General features: G+C 39.2%; 1 protein-coding gene across 1 annotated transcript; it reads right to left on the reverse strand.

Annotated features, from left to right (window-relative positions):
• Positions 1–7,318: 7,318 nt before the first annotated feature.
• LRRC30 (leucine rich repeat containing 30) lies at positions 7,319–8,221 on the reverse strand. Its single transcript, XM_036751743.1, has one exon. The coding sequence runs from the start codon at positions 8,219–8,221 to the stop codon at positions 7,319–7,321; it is 903 nt and encodes a 300-aa protein (XP_036607638.1).
• Positions 8,222–17,953: the final 9,732 nt, after the last annotated feature.

The raw sequence follows: 17,953 nt of genomic DNA on the forward strand, positions 1-17,953 counted from the left end.
GACTTACTTCAGATTCTTAGCTGTATTCTAGAGAATTAAAGTCACCAGATAAGTGACCTCCGGATAAGTAAAATATTACTCTACTATTTGGGGGTAAATTCCAATTTGAACTCCATATTAAGATGTATTTATTTTGGAGGGTTGCCTGTAACAAATATTAACATTTCTAAAAACCTTGATAAATATCAGAAATGGAAGAAAGCAAGGAAAAGGGACAAGAAAAGTTAAAGGGGGAACTAGTTTTAGGTTTCATTTAACAACCTTTGAAAGTTTATAGGGATGATGATTCTACTATGTGTGCCTATGAATGGGGAAGAGACATGCAAGAAATGTAGGTTTTATTATAAGCTTCTCTGAGTATGTTTTGGAGCATGGTCAACCATTTACTGCTGCTGAGGGGAGGGAAATATATATATTTAAATACTTTGACAGTCTTAGTGAGATAAGCTTGCCTTTTTCTAAGGATAAAGAGAACATGCAATCAGTGAACTTGGAGATCATTCAGCCCACTCCTCTTTTTTATCCATGACAAAACTAAACTCATTAATAAGACTTCAAAGGAAATGCAAGGACTTGACCAGGTCATATAGGTAATAAGTCATGGAGGGAGAATCAGAACTCAGGTCCTCTGATGATTTTTATTGCTTCTATGGCAAGAATGCGAGGAGAGTCAACATACTGCCCTCAAGTAGGGATGCTCTGTCTGAGCCCTCAGCCTAATAGAAGTTAGAATAGAATCTAGAGGCTCATTTTGTCTTTAACTCTCAGAACCCCTGCATTGAAGACCTAGATCTATCTGTAGTGTTGAGTGCTATGCACAAATTAAAATGTAAAAAAGAGATTAAAAAAAAAGAAATTTATATGATAACTTTATTATATATTTAAAAGGAATAGCAAGCTGTACATAATAGATGTTCAGTTTCATGTGCAATCATCTTTTTATCATACTGTGTTATGCAAATTCTTATTTTACTCCATATATTTAAAAATAAAATACATAAAAATTTTAAAAATAACATTGTATTTTTCCCAATGAAAATAAGCAAACATTAACATCCAAATACAACTTCCCAACCACGTGCACCTGTTTTTCCTCCTCTTAAGCAACCTGTGACCATAATTCTAGACATCTATTTTGTAATGTTTGAACTAACCAGCACAAGAGTTTAGAGTCAAAAGAATTTTTAAAATAGAAGACATCTCAAAAATGGAAGGCTCTGGAAAAAATTAGGAATTATACCATCTGGAGTATGTGCTGGAGTGGGAGGTGGGAAGCAGCAACCTGTTGTATGACCTCTCCAAGTAATTGAAGTAAAATGGGCGCAAAGATCATCTAAACTAGACTCCTATAATTACCCACTCTCACCAACTTTCCCCTCATTTAAAGCAGGGTATTCATCTCCACCAATGAGAAAAGAGTCCCAAACCAATGGGTTTTGGGACTGGTGTTCCATATATGTTATTAACAATGAGATTGGAAAGATAGATTGTGGCAGAGTTCCATTTTCACACATGACAACAGAGAGCTGAAACATGGTTTCCTAAGATGGCTTATTGACGTGAAGTCAAGTAGGTTCTTCCCTCACATGTAGCAGGGAGGCTGCCATCCCAAGACTGGGGAATGAGAGGAGAGGTGGTGGCAGCTCTTAAGATGACTTCTTAGTCTTCCACTTTTATAAAGGAAAGGTCTTATCTCTGATGTGTCATGGATACTCCTTCGCTTTTGGGGGGTTCAAGAGCTGTGATTGGTGGGAAAGCAAAATTGTCTGTTACTTCTACTCCAGATTTAAATATTGGGAATTTTCAGCATTGTAACTGGTTGAGGAGGCAAAGACATTCAGCAAGCCTTTAGTAAGCATTTCCTATATATGCCAGGCACTGTGCTAAGTTCAGGGATACAAAGAAAGACAAACTTGGTCTATGTGCCCAAGGGGCTCACAGTCTAATAGGGCAGATAGTATGTAATTAAGTATATACAAGACACATATGGAATAGATTGAAGGTAATATCAGAGGGAAGGAAGGCACTACCTATCAATTGGTGGGGATGGAGGTTGGATGGGATTTGAATTGACTCTTACAAGAAACAGGGAAATCTAAGCAGTTTTGATGATGAGGCAGAACATTCCAGGCATGGTCACCCAAAAAGAAAGTATGGAGTCAGGAGGTCAGGAGATGGAGTATCCTGTTTGAAGAACAATAGTGAACCAGTGAATTTGGATTGTAGAATGCAGAAGGAAGAAAGTGTAAAAAATACTGTAAGGGTGAGAAGAGAGGGAAGTGAGGAGGGACTCTGAAATGAAGGAACTTGCTTTTTAGAACTAGACAGAAATAGACTTTCTCCTTAGGAGTGAAGTCTCCTGACTATCAAAGAATCCACATATTGAACTTTAGACAGCAACCTTTGAATTTCCCTAATGTCATACAAATTCACATCATGACTCTTGTCTGTTGCCTTTTTTAAAAACATAGTTTTAATATTTTAGCTTTATCACATTGCATACAAAAAAGAAACACCTATAGATTCTCCCCCACCCCCCACCACCCTAATCTGTTCTTGTCCATTCTTTGAATTAACAAAACTTTTATCTTCCAATGTTGTTTTTCCAACCCTTTCTTACATGTATTAAATATCTGTATTATTTTGATTGGGGATTTATCATGGTTATATTATTATAGTAGTAATACTGTCAATCAAGAGATTACATCTATACTGGGAATATTGCTGTGCTATTTTAAAACAACTTGCTGAGAGTTTGGAAATAAAAGCATTTACTTGTGATAGACTAAGTGGATGGTGTTGCCTTGGATACTTTAATTTTAAATACTAATGGCATAATTAAATAATCTAAAAGTATGTTCATTAACATTATCTGGCTCTTTCAAATACTGCCTTTTCCCTTGCTATTTAAAGTTGTTTTCCTGGGTCGCCTGTTATTCATCACTGTATCCATAATCTCAATGAATCGATTTATGTCCCCTGCCCTTTTTCCATGGCTGTTACTGCAGAGAGCAAACTAGTTAAGTCGCATTGAACGTTAACCAGAGTTCCAGAATCTCAGTCTATTGATGTCATGGGAACATTTCCTAATGACAAATGTCACCATCATTTACTTTTCTTCAGCTTTAAATTTGTGAACATGACATGTGTATTCAGCATATGATTTGGAGCTTGTGGAATGAACTTTTAAAAATGAAATAATCCATTGCCAAATTAAAAAAAAAGATTAGTTTAATGTGTCTCTACAAATAATTATAGTGTTTCCTCCTTTATCTCTTTCCAGAGCAAGAAGGACTTTATTCTGAAATACAGGTGCATAAAGCTGCAGTCACTCCATCTTCTACTACTGGAGTTTAAAAAAAGTCTATTAAGGAAAGCCAGGCTATGCAGTACATTTTCCATTAACCATTTATTAAGTCAACAAGTCACGTAATGACTGCACTTTTCTCTCTGATACACAGCCTCTTTATTCATCTAGCAGTATTATTCTCCAAACAGATGTGTCTTTTCAAAGCTTTCCTCATTTGCTAGGAGCACAGGATTTCTTCCTAATTGTGAGCTTGTAAGCTGTGAGTGCTTCAAAAGGTGTTTCTGAGCATCCCATCCTCCCCCAAATGTCTCTGTACTGAGAGCCGAGTGGCATGAAAACCCTAACACCCCAGCAAGAATTTGAGCGTCTAACCTCCCCTCCCCCTAGCTGTCAAGTACCCAATTAGCCCAGTTTCTTTCCTTGCCTGGGTTTGGGAACTAATGCTGCCATTCTCTCAACTTTGATGCCTTCAGAAAGCACATAGCCCAAGTATCTATGAGTTATTTGATTGCTTGCTAAATTATAACTACCGATGATAAGCAAGCAAAAATTCCCAGCGAGTCAGTGAATTCTAAGGCTTGACAGCACAGAGGAGCCCATCTGAAGGTTATTTTTCAGATCTCCTCCTCATTTGTGTTTTGAATAACTAGATACATGAACCAGCCTTGGCTTTGTGCTGTCTCTTTATCGATAGGACTCTTTCATGAAGAACAGTCACAGAGGATCAATATCTAAAGCCCATCTGGCAACATGCTATTATTTTTATGATGTGGCTTAATACCAAACATTAATAAAAGAAAGCATGGTGCCCTATTTTTGAAAGGCACCAAGACAAGCTAAAAACTGGATGGATGCTGCAGCTTCTGACAATAGGTATAAGCTCTCAGGTCACCTTCGAAATACTGTTATGTTCTTTCCCTGGAGTAAAGTTACTGTTCCCAGATCAAATAACTGGAAAGCAGGGAGAGGAAATAAATGTGATTGTTCAACTGGGAAAGCACAGGACTGTGTCCCAGTCTGGGCCTCTGCCTACAGCAAGGTCATGGAAAGTAAAACCTGAGTCCAGGTGATTCTTTGTGCAACAAGTAGGAACTAACACAACCCCAGAAGGCTTAGGTGTACTGCAAATGGCTTTGTGTGCAGTAGTCAAGGTCTGAGAGGCAGCAGGACACCTTGGATAGAATGTTGGCCTTTGGAGTCAGGAAGACCTGACTTCAGATTCTATCTCAGTCACTTATTAGCTACCAATGTGATCCCTAGGAAGTCACTGAACCTCTCTTAACCTCACCTTCATCGTCTGTATAATAGGATAATAAGAACACCTACCTCACAGCGTTGTTGGGAGGATCTTATGAGATGATATCTATGTTGGGCACTTGGCAAACTTAAAATGTTATTAAACATTAGCTGTTAATATTGAGTAAATGATTGTCATGGTTTTTGAAGATTAATGTCGCGGTCTCTGTTTTGCTAGAATTCGTGAGCTGGAAGGACATTCCAGCAGTTTTATCAAGTTGATAGTGAAGGAACCGAGCGTGGCTGTGGGCTGTAGAAATTTCATAGGTTTGTAATAGAACTGGAAGAGACCTGATGTAGTCCAATATCTTCATTTCAAGTAGATGAGGAAACTGAGGCCCAGAATCCTATAGGTAGTAAATGGCAGAGCCAGGACTTGAAATTAAAATATCTAACACCAAATCCTACTCCTGGTTCCTCTCTACTGTGCTGAGATTCTTACTAACTTCTTCTATATAAAGCCAATACATCCTATTTGCAGTGACTCCCCTCTAGGAGCTCATGTATGAATATGTTACTGGAATCACATGTTTTGTAGAGAACAGCAAAAATTGGCCTGGATTGCCCCCCACCCCTTTTTGATAACTCACTTTTAAGTCTATTGGGGAAAAAATTACTAGCTATTCAACCATCATTCATTCAATAAGCATTTATTAAGTGCCTACCATGTGCCAGGCACTGTGTTAGTAGGAATAAGTTCAAGTTTTCTCTTTGAACAACTTTTAGGATTTCAAGATGGAAACCTCAGAAATAGACACGATAAAGTCATGTTTCTTCCCTGGGCCCCATTTTTCTCATCTATAAAATGAAGTGGTTGCACTAGATCAGGGATATCAAACTCAAATAGAAATGGGGACCACTAAACCATACACAAGGATTCTTTTTGGCACATATTGACTTAGAAAACCACATATTAACATTATCTACATGTTATTGTATTTTTATTTATTTTATTAAATAGTTCCCAAAGATGAGCACTAAGTCTAAGATCCTATGATTTAAACTTGGAACCACCAAATGAATTACCCACAACTACTCTGGCAACTTGTGGGAGGGATGGTGGTTCCAGAGTGTGTAGAAGCTGGGATGATGCTCTTATATTCTTAAAGTTAGAACTTTTATGGTCTTAATTTACTGCTCAAATAGCATTCTGCTACAAAACGTTTTACAAATGCCTACACAGAGGCTCTGAAAGAATCTGTCATCACCTGAAGCAAGGAGACAGAGCTAGGAGAAAGAGAGGTAAATACTGGCACAAGTCCTAATATTAATATGGTCCAATTATTGACAAATAGTCAATCACTTAGTATAACTGGCCCTTTGATGATCCAAAGATACTGTCCTTTCCTGATTAACCATTTTTCTTCTAGGCATTTATCTCCTAGAAGATGAAATGTTAATGACTCAGGTGTCCCTGACTGCCAGCTGAGCTTTAAACTCCATTGGCCACTCTGATAAGAACAGTGGAGCTGCTTATCCCAGTGTCCTTGATCAACTGACAGCTGTTTTTGTCTATAATGAAAGTACATCACATTTTTTTACAGTGCCTTCTGCCTGAAGAAACCAGAATGCTTTACAAATGCCATCCTTGAGTTTTTTAAACACTCATCCCTGAAAGGCAGGTGGTAAATATAGCTACCTCTCAGTTAGAAAGAGAATACTTATTCTCTTGTTGAATTATTCAGTTCCACTCAATAAACATTTATTTAACACCTATTATGTGGCAGGCACTATGCAAGGCACTGAGGATATTTAAAAAAACACAGAAAATAGTATAGTCTCTGCCCACCAGGAGCTTACATTCTATTAAGGGATGGGGGTGAATAGGAGAGCTATATCATGTCCACACATAAATAAACACAAAATACATACCAGACATATTCAAAGTCATTTGGGTGGGAGTCACTAACTACTGAGGAACCAAGAAATGCCTCTTGAGGGAGGTGGCTCTTCCTCCTCTCCTGATGATAGTAGAATGAGGCAATGATTTAGTTATTGGTTAGTATTTGTTTCAACAAACTTTGGCATGTGGGAGGAGAAACAAGGTTAAAAATTTTCATTAAAATGAATTTGTTATGTTACCTAGGAGATGTATTTCACTTCTCTGCCTTGCACAAACATAGGTAAGCAACCACCTGGTATTACAGCTTATCAAATTTTGTCATGCCAACGTGGACTTTAGAATTGCTTTAAAATGGTAGCAGGACATTGCTGCTATTTGGCTATGACCTGGTCAGTGATTCATCCAGGTGAGACCAGGGCAGCTTCAGTTTTGTGCTGGTCCCAATCTACCCTTTATCGGGAAACTGAGGCTCTAAAAGCAAAAATGGCCTACCTTTCAGTGGCAGACTGAAGAGCAGAACCCTTCTCTACAGATTTCCAGTCTACAAACTGGATCTCACTGATCTTTAGGAAGACTTCACGTGTTTTTCTTTAAGAGGAAAAACAAAGGTTATTTAAAATGTAGATGCAGAAAGAATTTCAAATAGCTTATGGAGGTTATAAGAAACAAAAGCAATGACCAGCACAGATTTAAAATAAATAATCCCCATAGAACAATTCACTCACATTCGACGATTATTCAGCAAGTCTGAAATAAAAGCATTTGCAAACACTGAGAAGCAATGAAGTCGAAATCTCAGACCAGGAAAGTACACCCATGGGACTGAGTGTGGGTGAGGGGGATCCATAGTCACATTTCGACTGGACAAATCAGCTATGCTTTTTGTCTTTCAGGTAGCTGAAGAGCAGGTCCAGACCCCCCTCCACCAGATCTGGCAGAGGCTTGGCGAGAGGGTTATGAGAAATATGCAGTCCTTTGTCCATGGGATTCCAGGCGATCCTGTCCAATCGACTGAGCAGGTGGAGTTCATCAGGTAGTGTCTGGATATCATTGTTGTTCAAGTTCAGCAGCTCAAGTGTTGTAACTAAGCAGAGGGACCTTGGGAAGGAGTGGATATTGTTGTTTTCGGCGATGAAGATCTGTAAGCTTACCAGGCTTTGGATGCTCTCCGCAATATTTTCCAGCCGGTTGGAGCCCACGTGAAGGAAATCTAACCCCTTCAGTGAGAACACGAAGATGGGGATGTGAGCAAAGCAGTTGTTGCTCAGATTCAATTTCCTCAATCCAGAAAGTTCTGAGTAGTTGGAGGGGAGGTGGGAGATGTAATTGTGGGACAAGCTCAAAACTTCCAGGCTTTTACAGAGGCTCAGCTCGGGTGGCATCTCTGTCAGGCAATTCATGTTTACAAACAGAACCTTCATGCTCCTGAGTAGCCCAATTTCCTTGGGCAGGCTCTTTATACGATTCCCACACAGATTCAGCACCACGATCCTCGTCAGTTTTCCCACCTCTGCCGGGACCACCATGAGCTGGTTATGAGACAAGTTGAGCTTTTGGATCTCAGACAGCCCCCACAGAAAGTCGGGAATGTCAGTCATTCCCTTGGTGACCAAACTGAAGCTGATATGCCTCATGCCCCTCTTCAGCAGTGACCTTGGGTCCTTTCCCACAAGGACATCATCCCACTGAGAAAACTTCTGTCTCTTTTTTGCCAGCAATATTCCCTTGGGGTCCTTTTTCTTGGAGACATCGCTGGACTGCTTGGCCCCCATGACACCTTCTTGGGCCCTATAGCAAACTCTTCTGAGAAGGGAGTTTCTCCTTCTACCACCAGCCCTAAAGCAGTTGCAGACTGGAAGTCTGGGCAAACAACGTGTTGACTGGGTATTTTAGCTCCGGGAAATTTGGTGAAAAAAGTCAAGATTAGAAGACCCTCTAGATAGAGATACTTTTGAATGGTCAACACGAGCCTTCCAGTAAATGATGAAGTGGAACACTTTAGTCTGGGTTTAGGTTGTTTCTCTTAGAGCAGCCGGGCTGTAATGAAACACTTGGTCCTGAAACTGCTAAATAGATCTGCTCACTTCATGCTGAATGCCATGAGGCAGCTGTCATTGTCATTCTGTCTGAGCTTTATTGAACTGATATGTGTCTTCATTGCAAGCAGGTCACAGAGAGCCTGGATATAACTTTACCATCTCAGCTTTTCTTGGGTAACTCAGTTGAGCAGGCAATTAACATGAGCTCAGAAGAAAAAAAAAGGAAGAAATTGAAGAAGATGAAGAAGCAAAGACAGCAAAGAAACTGGTATAAGGAATAGGAATCACTTTAAAGATGTGGTTTGATCCCTCTGGGCCTGTTTGGTTTAAACCCGTTCTAAATGCTAATGGGAAATCTGAGTTTCAAAAAAGTTAATAGTAATAATGATAATAATAATACATCAGACAATTTCATAATTCACTTTAAAAGCTAGGTTCATACAATTGTTTAAACATTTTGTGTTGCTACTTCTGGTTTTAGACTGAAAATAGGATGAGAAAAGATAGGGTGGCATAATGGTTTGAGTGAAGGACTTAGGAGTCCAAAGACTTGAGTTCAAAATCTTCCAGGAGTCCAAAGACCTGAGTTCAAATTCTTCCTCAAGTCATTTAATCTCTCTTAGCCCCAGTTTCCTCTACTGCAAAATGGGCTTAATTATAGCTATGATATCTTTCCTACTTCACAGGGTTGGTTCAAGATTCAAATTCAATTCTATTCTATAAGCATTTATTAAATGCCTACTATATGCCAGACGTTGTGTTAGGCATGGGGAAGAAAAAAGGCAAAAATGAAATGGTACCTGCTCTGAAGGAACTTACATTCTATTGAGGGGAGGCAGAGAACAATGCACAGATAAGTCTATATGAAATATGTAGAGAGTCCCACAAATTTTAGTGCAGTTTAAAGCTTTGATAGCTCAAAGTGATACTATTATTTTTAGTACATAAATATATTTAAGTATATATGTACTACATACATATTTAGTACTAAAATATATTTTAGTACATATATGTACTCTATACATGTTTAGTACAAAAAAGTATTTTAGTACATGTATATGTACTCCATACATATGTAGTACAAATATATATTTTAGTACAAGTATATGTACTCCATACATATTTAGTACAAAAATACATTTTAGTACATAAATGTAATTTTGGCAAGAACAATCACAGCTCATGGAATCGAGAAGGGTCTCTTGAAGGAGGTAGACCCTGTGCTGGGACTTGAGGAGAGGTTAGAGGTTCCAAGAAGCAGAAGTGTCCATTCCAGACATAAAGTGAAGCCTATGCAAAGAAAGGCACAGAGATAGGAAATAGGATGTCTCAAATGATGTGATGAAATCTCTTCATAAACTTTAAAGTTTTACATAAAAGTTTAAATGGTCATTATTATCTCTAAAAATAATTGCTTCATTCACCGTGGCTTTTTTCTGTTTCTGTCTACACATTATAACTGTTGACAGATATTAGGAAGAGAGGGGAAAAAAATTACCTTTGTAGCCTGGATTCTGTACCTTGCTTGTTGCTCATTGCCTCTGTTGAGGCCTTGATACAAAAAATACTGCTATTTACTGTTAATTCACTCAGGTCTGAGATGAAAGGCACCTAAGACACTGGGTAAAAAGGGCTCTTTGCTTCCTGTTCAACAGATGCAGTAAGTTACCTCTTTGTCTGCCTAAGGTAAGCCATGACTTTATTTGATTTTGGTTTTGGTGGCCACCAGCCGTCCCTACATTCCTACTTAGGCCGAACTAACCTTTGTTACTGAAGAAAGTAGTAGGAAGCAAAATTGAACTTATCGTAAGTAATTGGGCTTATTATTGGTTTTAAGAAGCCTGGGAAGAAATTTAGGGACAGTCCTTTACATTACCTTCTTCTTCACACAGTATGTAAAATTTAAGCATTTCTTTATGCACATTTTATCAGTTTATTATTCCCAATGGTCAAGTTAAACTTTAATATTACATTTGCTTAAATAAAATTGAGCTAAAATTCAGACTGTTCTGCCCCCCAAACCCATATTACCACACAGAGAAAGAGAAGGAAGGAGGGAAAGAAAGGGAGAGAGAGGGAGAGGGAGAGAGAGAGAGAAAGAGAGAGAGACAGAGAGACAGAGGGAGGAAGGAAGGAGGCAAGGAAGGAAGGAAGAAGGAAGGAAGAAAGAAAGAAAGAAAGAAAGAAAGAAAGAAAGAAAGAAAGAAAGGAAGGAAGAAATAAAAAGAAAGAAAGGAAGGAAGGAAGGAAGAAAGGAAGAATGAAAGGAAGGAAGAAAGAAAGGAAGAAAGAAAGAAAGGAAGAAAGAAAGAAAGAAAGAAAGAAAGAAAGGAAGAAAGAAAGGAAGGAAGGAAGGAAGGAAGAAAGGAAGGAAGAAAGAAAGGAAGAAAGAAAGAAAGGAAGAAAGAAAGAGGAAGGAAGAAAAAAGAAAGAAGGGAGATAGGAAGGAAAGATGGAAGTGAAAGAAAGAAAGAAAGGAAGGAAGGAACGAACGAAGGAACGAAGGAACGAAGAAAGAAAAAGGAAGGAAAGAAGGAAATTAAAAAATCACATAGTTGCCTCAATCCTGTGCTTCACTTTTATCTGTCTAGTATTTCATAACTCTATCAACTGGCCTCACCTTATTGATACAACTTTATTTTACACTGTTTCTCTTTAATTATCCACTACTAGCAAGCAAATGCTAATCAATCAACAAGCATTTATTGATTCTCACTAAGTTCCAGGCACTGAGCTAGGTACTGGGGTTACAATTACAAAGTCCCTGCCCTCCATATGCTTACATTGTACTGTGTACTCTTTAAAATACCCCTTATGCTTAACAAGGCAGCTTAGGTGGAGCCTGGAGTCCTGAATTCAAATGCAGCCTCAAACACCTACTAGCTTTGTAACCCTGGGCAAATCACTTAACCCTATTTGCCTTAGTTTTCTCATCTGGAAAGTGAGCTGCAAAAGTGAATGGCAAACCACTCCAGCGTCTTTGCCAAGAAAAACCCCAAATGGGTTCATGAAGAGTCAGACACACTTAAAAATGACTGAACAACACTTCATAGTGCCTTGGATGCAGTTTCCTTTGGCCAAAATGTTCTTGTGTTTCCATTTTCTCAAACTAAGTTTATTCTTCCTTCGACGAATCTACTCAAGATGCGCCCCTCATGGAGCCTCTCTTAATTAACTCTACCCCACACAGTAATTTTCCCCTGTATCCCCTTAACACTTATTGTACATATATGACATTATCCTACACTTGTCTAGTTTGCTGCCTTGGAATTATGCCCCAATTCAAAGATTCTTAACCTCAGGTCTGTGAACTTGTTTTTTAAAAGTATTTTGATAACTGTATTTCCAGATAATTAGTTAACTTTGTAATCCTGAGTATTTTATTTTAAGTCTTTAAAAACATCGTTCTAAGAGGGGTCAGTCGGCCTCACCAGACTGCTAAAGTGGTTTCAGACACAGGACCGCTCAGCATGGCATGCCCACATCAGAGAAGGTGCTGTTCTCTACGAGCAAAGCAGAATTGAAACAGCTCAAAGAAAACTCAGGATGTGCAAGTTTGGAGTATCTACCCCAAATGTTCACACGGACTATTTGTGCCCGACCTGTGGTAGAGCATTCCTGCTCGTTTGGTTTGATCAGCCACAGTCAGACACATTGAAACTTGACTCTAGCGTAGTGATATATCATTTCAGTCCTCCTGGAGAGCAAAGGACAACCAAAGGACCAACCAGACAATAAATATTTACAAAGCACTTTCTGTGTGCCACACCCTGGGCTAAGTGTGGATTGAATGTCCTGTGTGTTCTCCACCTAGACTAGAAGGAGTTTGAAGGTAGAAGCCATGTTTTCTCTGGTATCCATCATAGCACAGACTGTTGGGCACCCAGTAAATGCTTAAGAAATGCTTGTGGTGCTGAGCAGGGAGAGTTGGGCTCTGATTGCCATCTGACTTGAGAGGAACAGCACAGGAGGTTATTTGAGCTTCCTATTTATTTTTAATTGCTTCTCTGTTATTATATTTTGACATTTATCTGCTTAATGAGCCCCCCAGGAGTATTTTACCAAGATCCTCTGTGAGATTGGCTGATCATAGAATTTCTGATTTAACCTCTATCATAGTGGCTCATTTAACAAATGCTTCGTCAGACAAGCCAAATCAGTTTCATCTTTTAGTCGAGCCTGGTCTCAAATGGAGAGCCTTAATACCTCATTCAGATGGCTCTGGGAAGGCAGGGGAGGGGGGAAACTTGGTTCTAAGATGCTATCTTGAAGGAGAATTATTAATGCTCAAGACCAACTTATTTTAAAGATATTAGGGCCTCTAGCTCCATGTGTGGCCAGGAGCTAAGTTTCCACTTTAAAGAAATAAAAAAATAGAAAAAAAATCCAGTTAGTTGGCATGAAGCTTGTATTTTAGACAGAGCTTTCAGAGTAACATGACTGAAAGGAATCAGCTGTGAAAAGGGGAGGGCGTGATTAAAATAGTGCGGACCCTTCTGAGCCTGCCAAGTCAGGCCATATGACAGTGGCCCTGGCCCTGATTCTTGGCTTCACTCTGTGGCTCAGGAGCCAGACAGAAAGTAACATGAGTCTGCAGGAATATTTTCAGGTATGTTTCCCTTGGGCCCCATGGCTCTGATGAAACAGAAGATGCTGAGTTAGTCGGTATGACTCCAGATGCCTAGCTGCCGGTCCTGCCCTGGTTAACTAAAAGACAAAGGCATTGGCTTAGAGCAGGGTTTTTTTTCAACCTGGGATCCATGAACTTGTTTTAAAAAAATATTTTGATAACTGTATATCAATACAGTTGGTTTCCTTTGTAATTCTCTCTGTTTTATTTTGTGCATTGAATAATATTATTCTGTGAAGGGGTCCACAGGCTTCACCAGACTGCTAAAGGTATCCACAATACAAAAAGGATTAAGACCCCCTAAATTAGAGAAGTAGAATCATAGAACTGGGTAGGGTAGCTAGGTACTACAGTGGATAGAGCACAGAGCCTAGAGTCCAGAAGACCTGCTGTGGGACCCTGAGAAAGTCACCTAACCCCTGTTTGCCTCAGTTTCTCATCTCCCAGGGTTGTTGTGAGAAACAAACAAGATGATAATTGTGAAGCCCTTATCATAGTGCCTGGCATCCTGTAAGTGCTATCTCAATGTTAGCTATTATTATGGGATCATCAGAGGTCACAGAATCTATCCCCTCTGGCACCGTATTTAAATCATCCAAGTAAATGAGGATTTAAAGGAACCTCTAAGATGGAGGTTATAGAAGTCACACCAGGATTCTCCACATTTTGCTACTGGGGAAATCCGCCCTCATAGATCACTCCAGTCTTTCATGCTGTAAAGTTTATCCATTTCTTCTCGTCCTGCCCTCAATGGAAAAAGAAAAATAGCTGGTCATCAGATGAAGGCTTTTGTGGCCAGATCCTTTTGAGGCTAATGCGTCAAAGCAGAGTTCATGCTCGACTGCAAAGAAGTAAAAAAGGAAATGAAAAGATACTTTGATTAAAAAAAGGGCGGAAGAGGGAGAAAGCAATCAAACACCAGATCAGCATTCGGAGTATTAAGTTCATAGCAGAAAGCAAGGCCATTAATTTAAGAGTGATGAGACTCTGTACTTAGATTTCCAGACCAAAGTAGCAAAGCTTCATTAAAGATCAGTTCTCCTTGTGAGGAGTTTAGAAATTCTTAGGACATTTTAGAGTAATGAATGAGGGGAGAAAAAGAAGGAAGAAATTAAATTTCAATCAAGGCTGCTACAAAGCCTTAATCCCAGCTCTGTGCCCATCCAACACAAGGTTTTAAAAATACATATAAATTGTGCATTTCACTTGGTGAGCTTGATAAATGATAAAACTGAATTCCATTAAGATCCCTTAATCCACACATCACTGGCTTAGTTTGGGATTTGTCCTGGATATTGTCGATGAAAGGAAATTTACTCTCTCCGTTTTCTAGGTTAAATGCTGATGATAACTTCACTTTTAAATGATTGAGCTCTGACTCAAGGAATTGTCTTAACAGTTAAACTTAGTTTTGAAAGTTGTGATGGCTCTAAATTTTTTTTATAGATCAGTCAAGAAAATTCAGATAGGTCTCGCTGCTATCATTATTACTTTCATAACATATGAGGGAATGATATTGACTTGTAATCACACAGAGTAGGTCAGGAGTGTGGAAAGGAATGCTCATATAAGTAATGACAGTAAGGAAAAAAATTCAAGCTAGGGAAGCTAGTTTTCTTCTTGATGTATTCAACATAGCCTGAATTATTTTGCAAGAGACAACAAAAGTATATTTTATCTCATCATTTAAAAAAATCATACAATCGATGAACTTAAAATATTGGTTTTTTTCAACTTTGGTTTGTGAAGATTTTGATGCCCTGATTTTAGAAGATATATGAGTTTGATTACTGATTAACTATTTTATTTCATTTAACAAAAACATTAACAACTAGACACGAATCTATTTGCAAGCCTTAATAACTTAATATCATAATGGATTTCAAATTTCTCTTAAGGAAAAAATAATTAAGAGGGAACATAAAATTGTATTCAATAATTATAAAAATAATTTAAAATATATTTCACATCTATATTATGGCCAATTAACTAAAAATATTTCTAAATGAATACAAATGAATTAATTTTGCAAATGGAAAGTTTAAAAAAATTATTTCTATCTAATTAGAGACATGGAATATTAGAGCTGAAAGGACCATTAGCAGAAATGTAACTAATGCCGGGCAAATGGGGTTGTGCCACAGGGTACCAAACTTTAGAGAATAACTTCTATCCCTTAATGAGTAAAAACAACTCAACTTAGCACTTAGCAAGACTATTTAGTTAAAATAGGAAGCTATCCAACACTCCCTTCCTAGTTGGTCATCCCCCAGTTGAGTTCCTTCTGTGGCCCATCCCCAACATACTCCCTCCCACAGTGGCAAGGCTTCTCAGTAGTGGTCTTTCCGTGTCCCAGGGTCTTCACCCCTGGTGACTGACTGCTCTTTTTCTAAGGTCGATGTCTCTCCTAACAAGGAGGAATGTCTCAAGGTCTCCCTCCTTGAGGGGCTTTTTGTCCGTTCCCCTGGAGATCACCTCCTCCTCACCCCTCAGCTGCACTCTCTAGGCCAAGTTTCATAGTGATTTTTTCCTCGGTGTCCAAATTACCAGTTTGTTCTGTATCTAGTCCAGTCATTTCATGTTACATCTGGGAAAAGAAAAGCCCATGAGCTGTGACTAAGGTTTTACAGCTGGCAGTGGCAGAGCTGGAGTCAGAACCTGGGTTCTCTTCCTTCCAGTCCTGAGGCTGTACAAGGCTGCCTCCTGGCTCTCTCCCTCCTACCTCCTGAGCCTGTACCTTTCTTCATGTGCCCTGTGATGTTCCTGGCACAGTTCCTTGTCATCTCTAACAGAGAGATTTGTGTTTTCTTAATGAGAGACCTAGCATGCATATCAAGTAATAGGATTTTCTGTCCTAAAGATGCTACTTTATAAAATAAATAATACTCCCAATAGAGAAATACTCAAAGGAGATAAACAGTTTTCAGAAGAACCACAAACCAGCAAGAGACATATGACAGATTGCTCCAAATCACTAATAATGAGAAAACTGTAATTAAAAAAACCCAAATCTGAGTTTTTACCACACACAACAAAGAGGATAAAAGATGTGAATAGTCAATGTCAGAGAAGAACCTTGGAAAGACAAGCTCCCTAAGACACCGTCAGTGGAGCTATGAACTGGTTAAAGCATTCTGGCGAAGCAGTTTGGAATTATGTGAGAAAAGTGTCCAAACTATTCATAGATTTCGAACCAGTGGTTCTTCTCCTGGGAGTATACCACCAAAATGGTGCAATCAGAGAATTATTGGAATCAGAGATTGCTGGAAGGGATCTCAGGTCCTATGTAGTCCACCCCATACGTGAACAGAATCCCCATCATAACAAAACTATCTGTCGTTGTTGATCTGTCGTTTCTGACCCTTCATGACCCCGTTTGAGGTTTTCTTGGCAAAGATACTGGAGCAGTTTGCCATTTCCTTCTCCGGCTCATTTTACAGATGAAGAAACTGAGGCAAACAGGGTGAAGTGACTTGCCCAGGGTCACACAGCTAGTAAGTATCTGAGGCCAGATTTGAACTCAGGAAGATGAGTCTTTTTAACTTCAGGTCTAGCACTCTATCCTCCATGCTACCTAGTGGCCCTTTAGGGCAACAGAACATATCAGTGTTTTTTCCCCTATTTCATCCACTGTCAAGGCTCTAATTATCATTTTTTTTTTGCAGACCAGACTCTCTCTCTCTCTCTCTCTCTCTCTCTCTCTCTCTCTCTCTCTCTCTCTCCCCCCACAATACATATATACACATATGTGTATGTACATGTATGCATTGTGCCTGTGTAAATATACATATATGTATGTTACATAAGGTGTATATATCATCCCAATATCTCCCCTTATTTCTAATGATCCATCTCCAAATGCCTGCTGGACATCCATCCACCACAGCCATTCCATCCCCCCATCTTTGGTGAAGGCTTCACTACCCTCCTAAGTTGAAAACTTGGATACATCATTATCTCTTCTTTTTCCCTCACATTTCCATGTTAAATAAGTGGTGATGTCGGATCAATTCTTCATCTACAATATCTTGTATTCATCTCCTCTTTATTCACAGAACCACAGAATCTCAGAGTTGGAAGAGATCAAAGTTACCTACTTACTCCAACCTGTACATGAGCAGGAATCCCCTCTACAGAATTCACATATTAGCCATTCCTTGAGTATCTATGGTGAGGGAGAACCCATTACTTCTCAAGGCAACCTATTCTACCCTTTAGAGCACTGGGTTTGGAATTGGGAAGACTCATCTTCCTGAGTTCAAATCTGACCTCAGACACTTACTAGCTGTGTGACCCTGGGCAAGTCACTTTACTCTGGTTGCCTCAGTTTCCTCATTTGTAAAATGAGCTGGAGAAGGAAATGACAAACCACTCCAGTATCTTTGCCAAGAAAACCCCAAACGGGATCACAAGTAGGACATGACTGAACAACAACAGGACTAGATAGCCTTTGAGATCCCTTCCAAAAGGGACCTTAGAGTCTGTCATATTTCATGAGTCTGCCTACAATCAGCCTTAGATGACTTTATCCAAATGTTTAGGTGGATAAATCATAACATAAGCTGTTACTACCTAAGCTAAAATGGTGGATATTTTGCTTACTTTACCTAACAGTTCTACATGGTAGAAGTGCATAGATCTTGAAAACGAAAGGGAAATGACTAAGGACAAGTAAACAAAAGGTTGTTTGTTTTCCTCATGTAACTGGCATTCACTCTCACCTCATTCTTTTAGTATGGTCTCTGGCTTTGTCTTTAATGGTCTTCTATCCAGGGAAAATGCATCCCTTTCTCCCAGGTTGTATGTCTCTCTTACTTAGGAAATGCAGAGCCAAC

This window comes from Trichosurus vulpecula, chromosome 1 (genome assembly GCF_011100635.1).
Source record: "Trichosurus vulpecula isolate mTriVul1 chromosome 1, mTriVul1.pri, whole genome shotgun sequence".
Lineage (NCBI taxonomy): Eukaryota > Metazoa > Chordata > Mammalia > Diprotodontia > Phalangeridae > Trichosurus > Trichosurus vulpecula.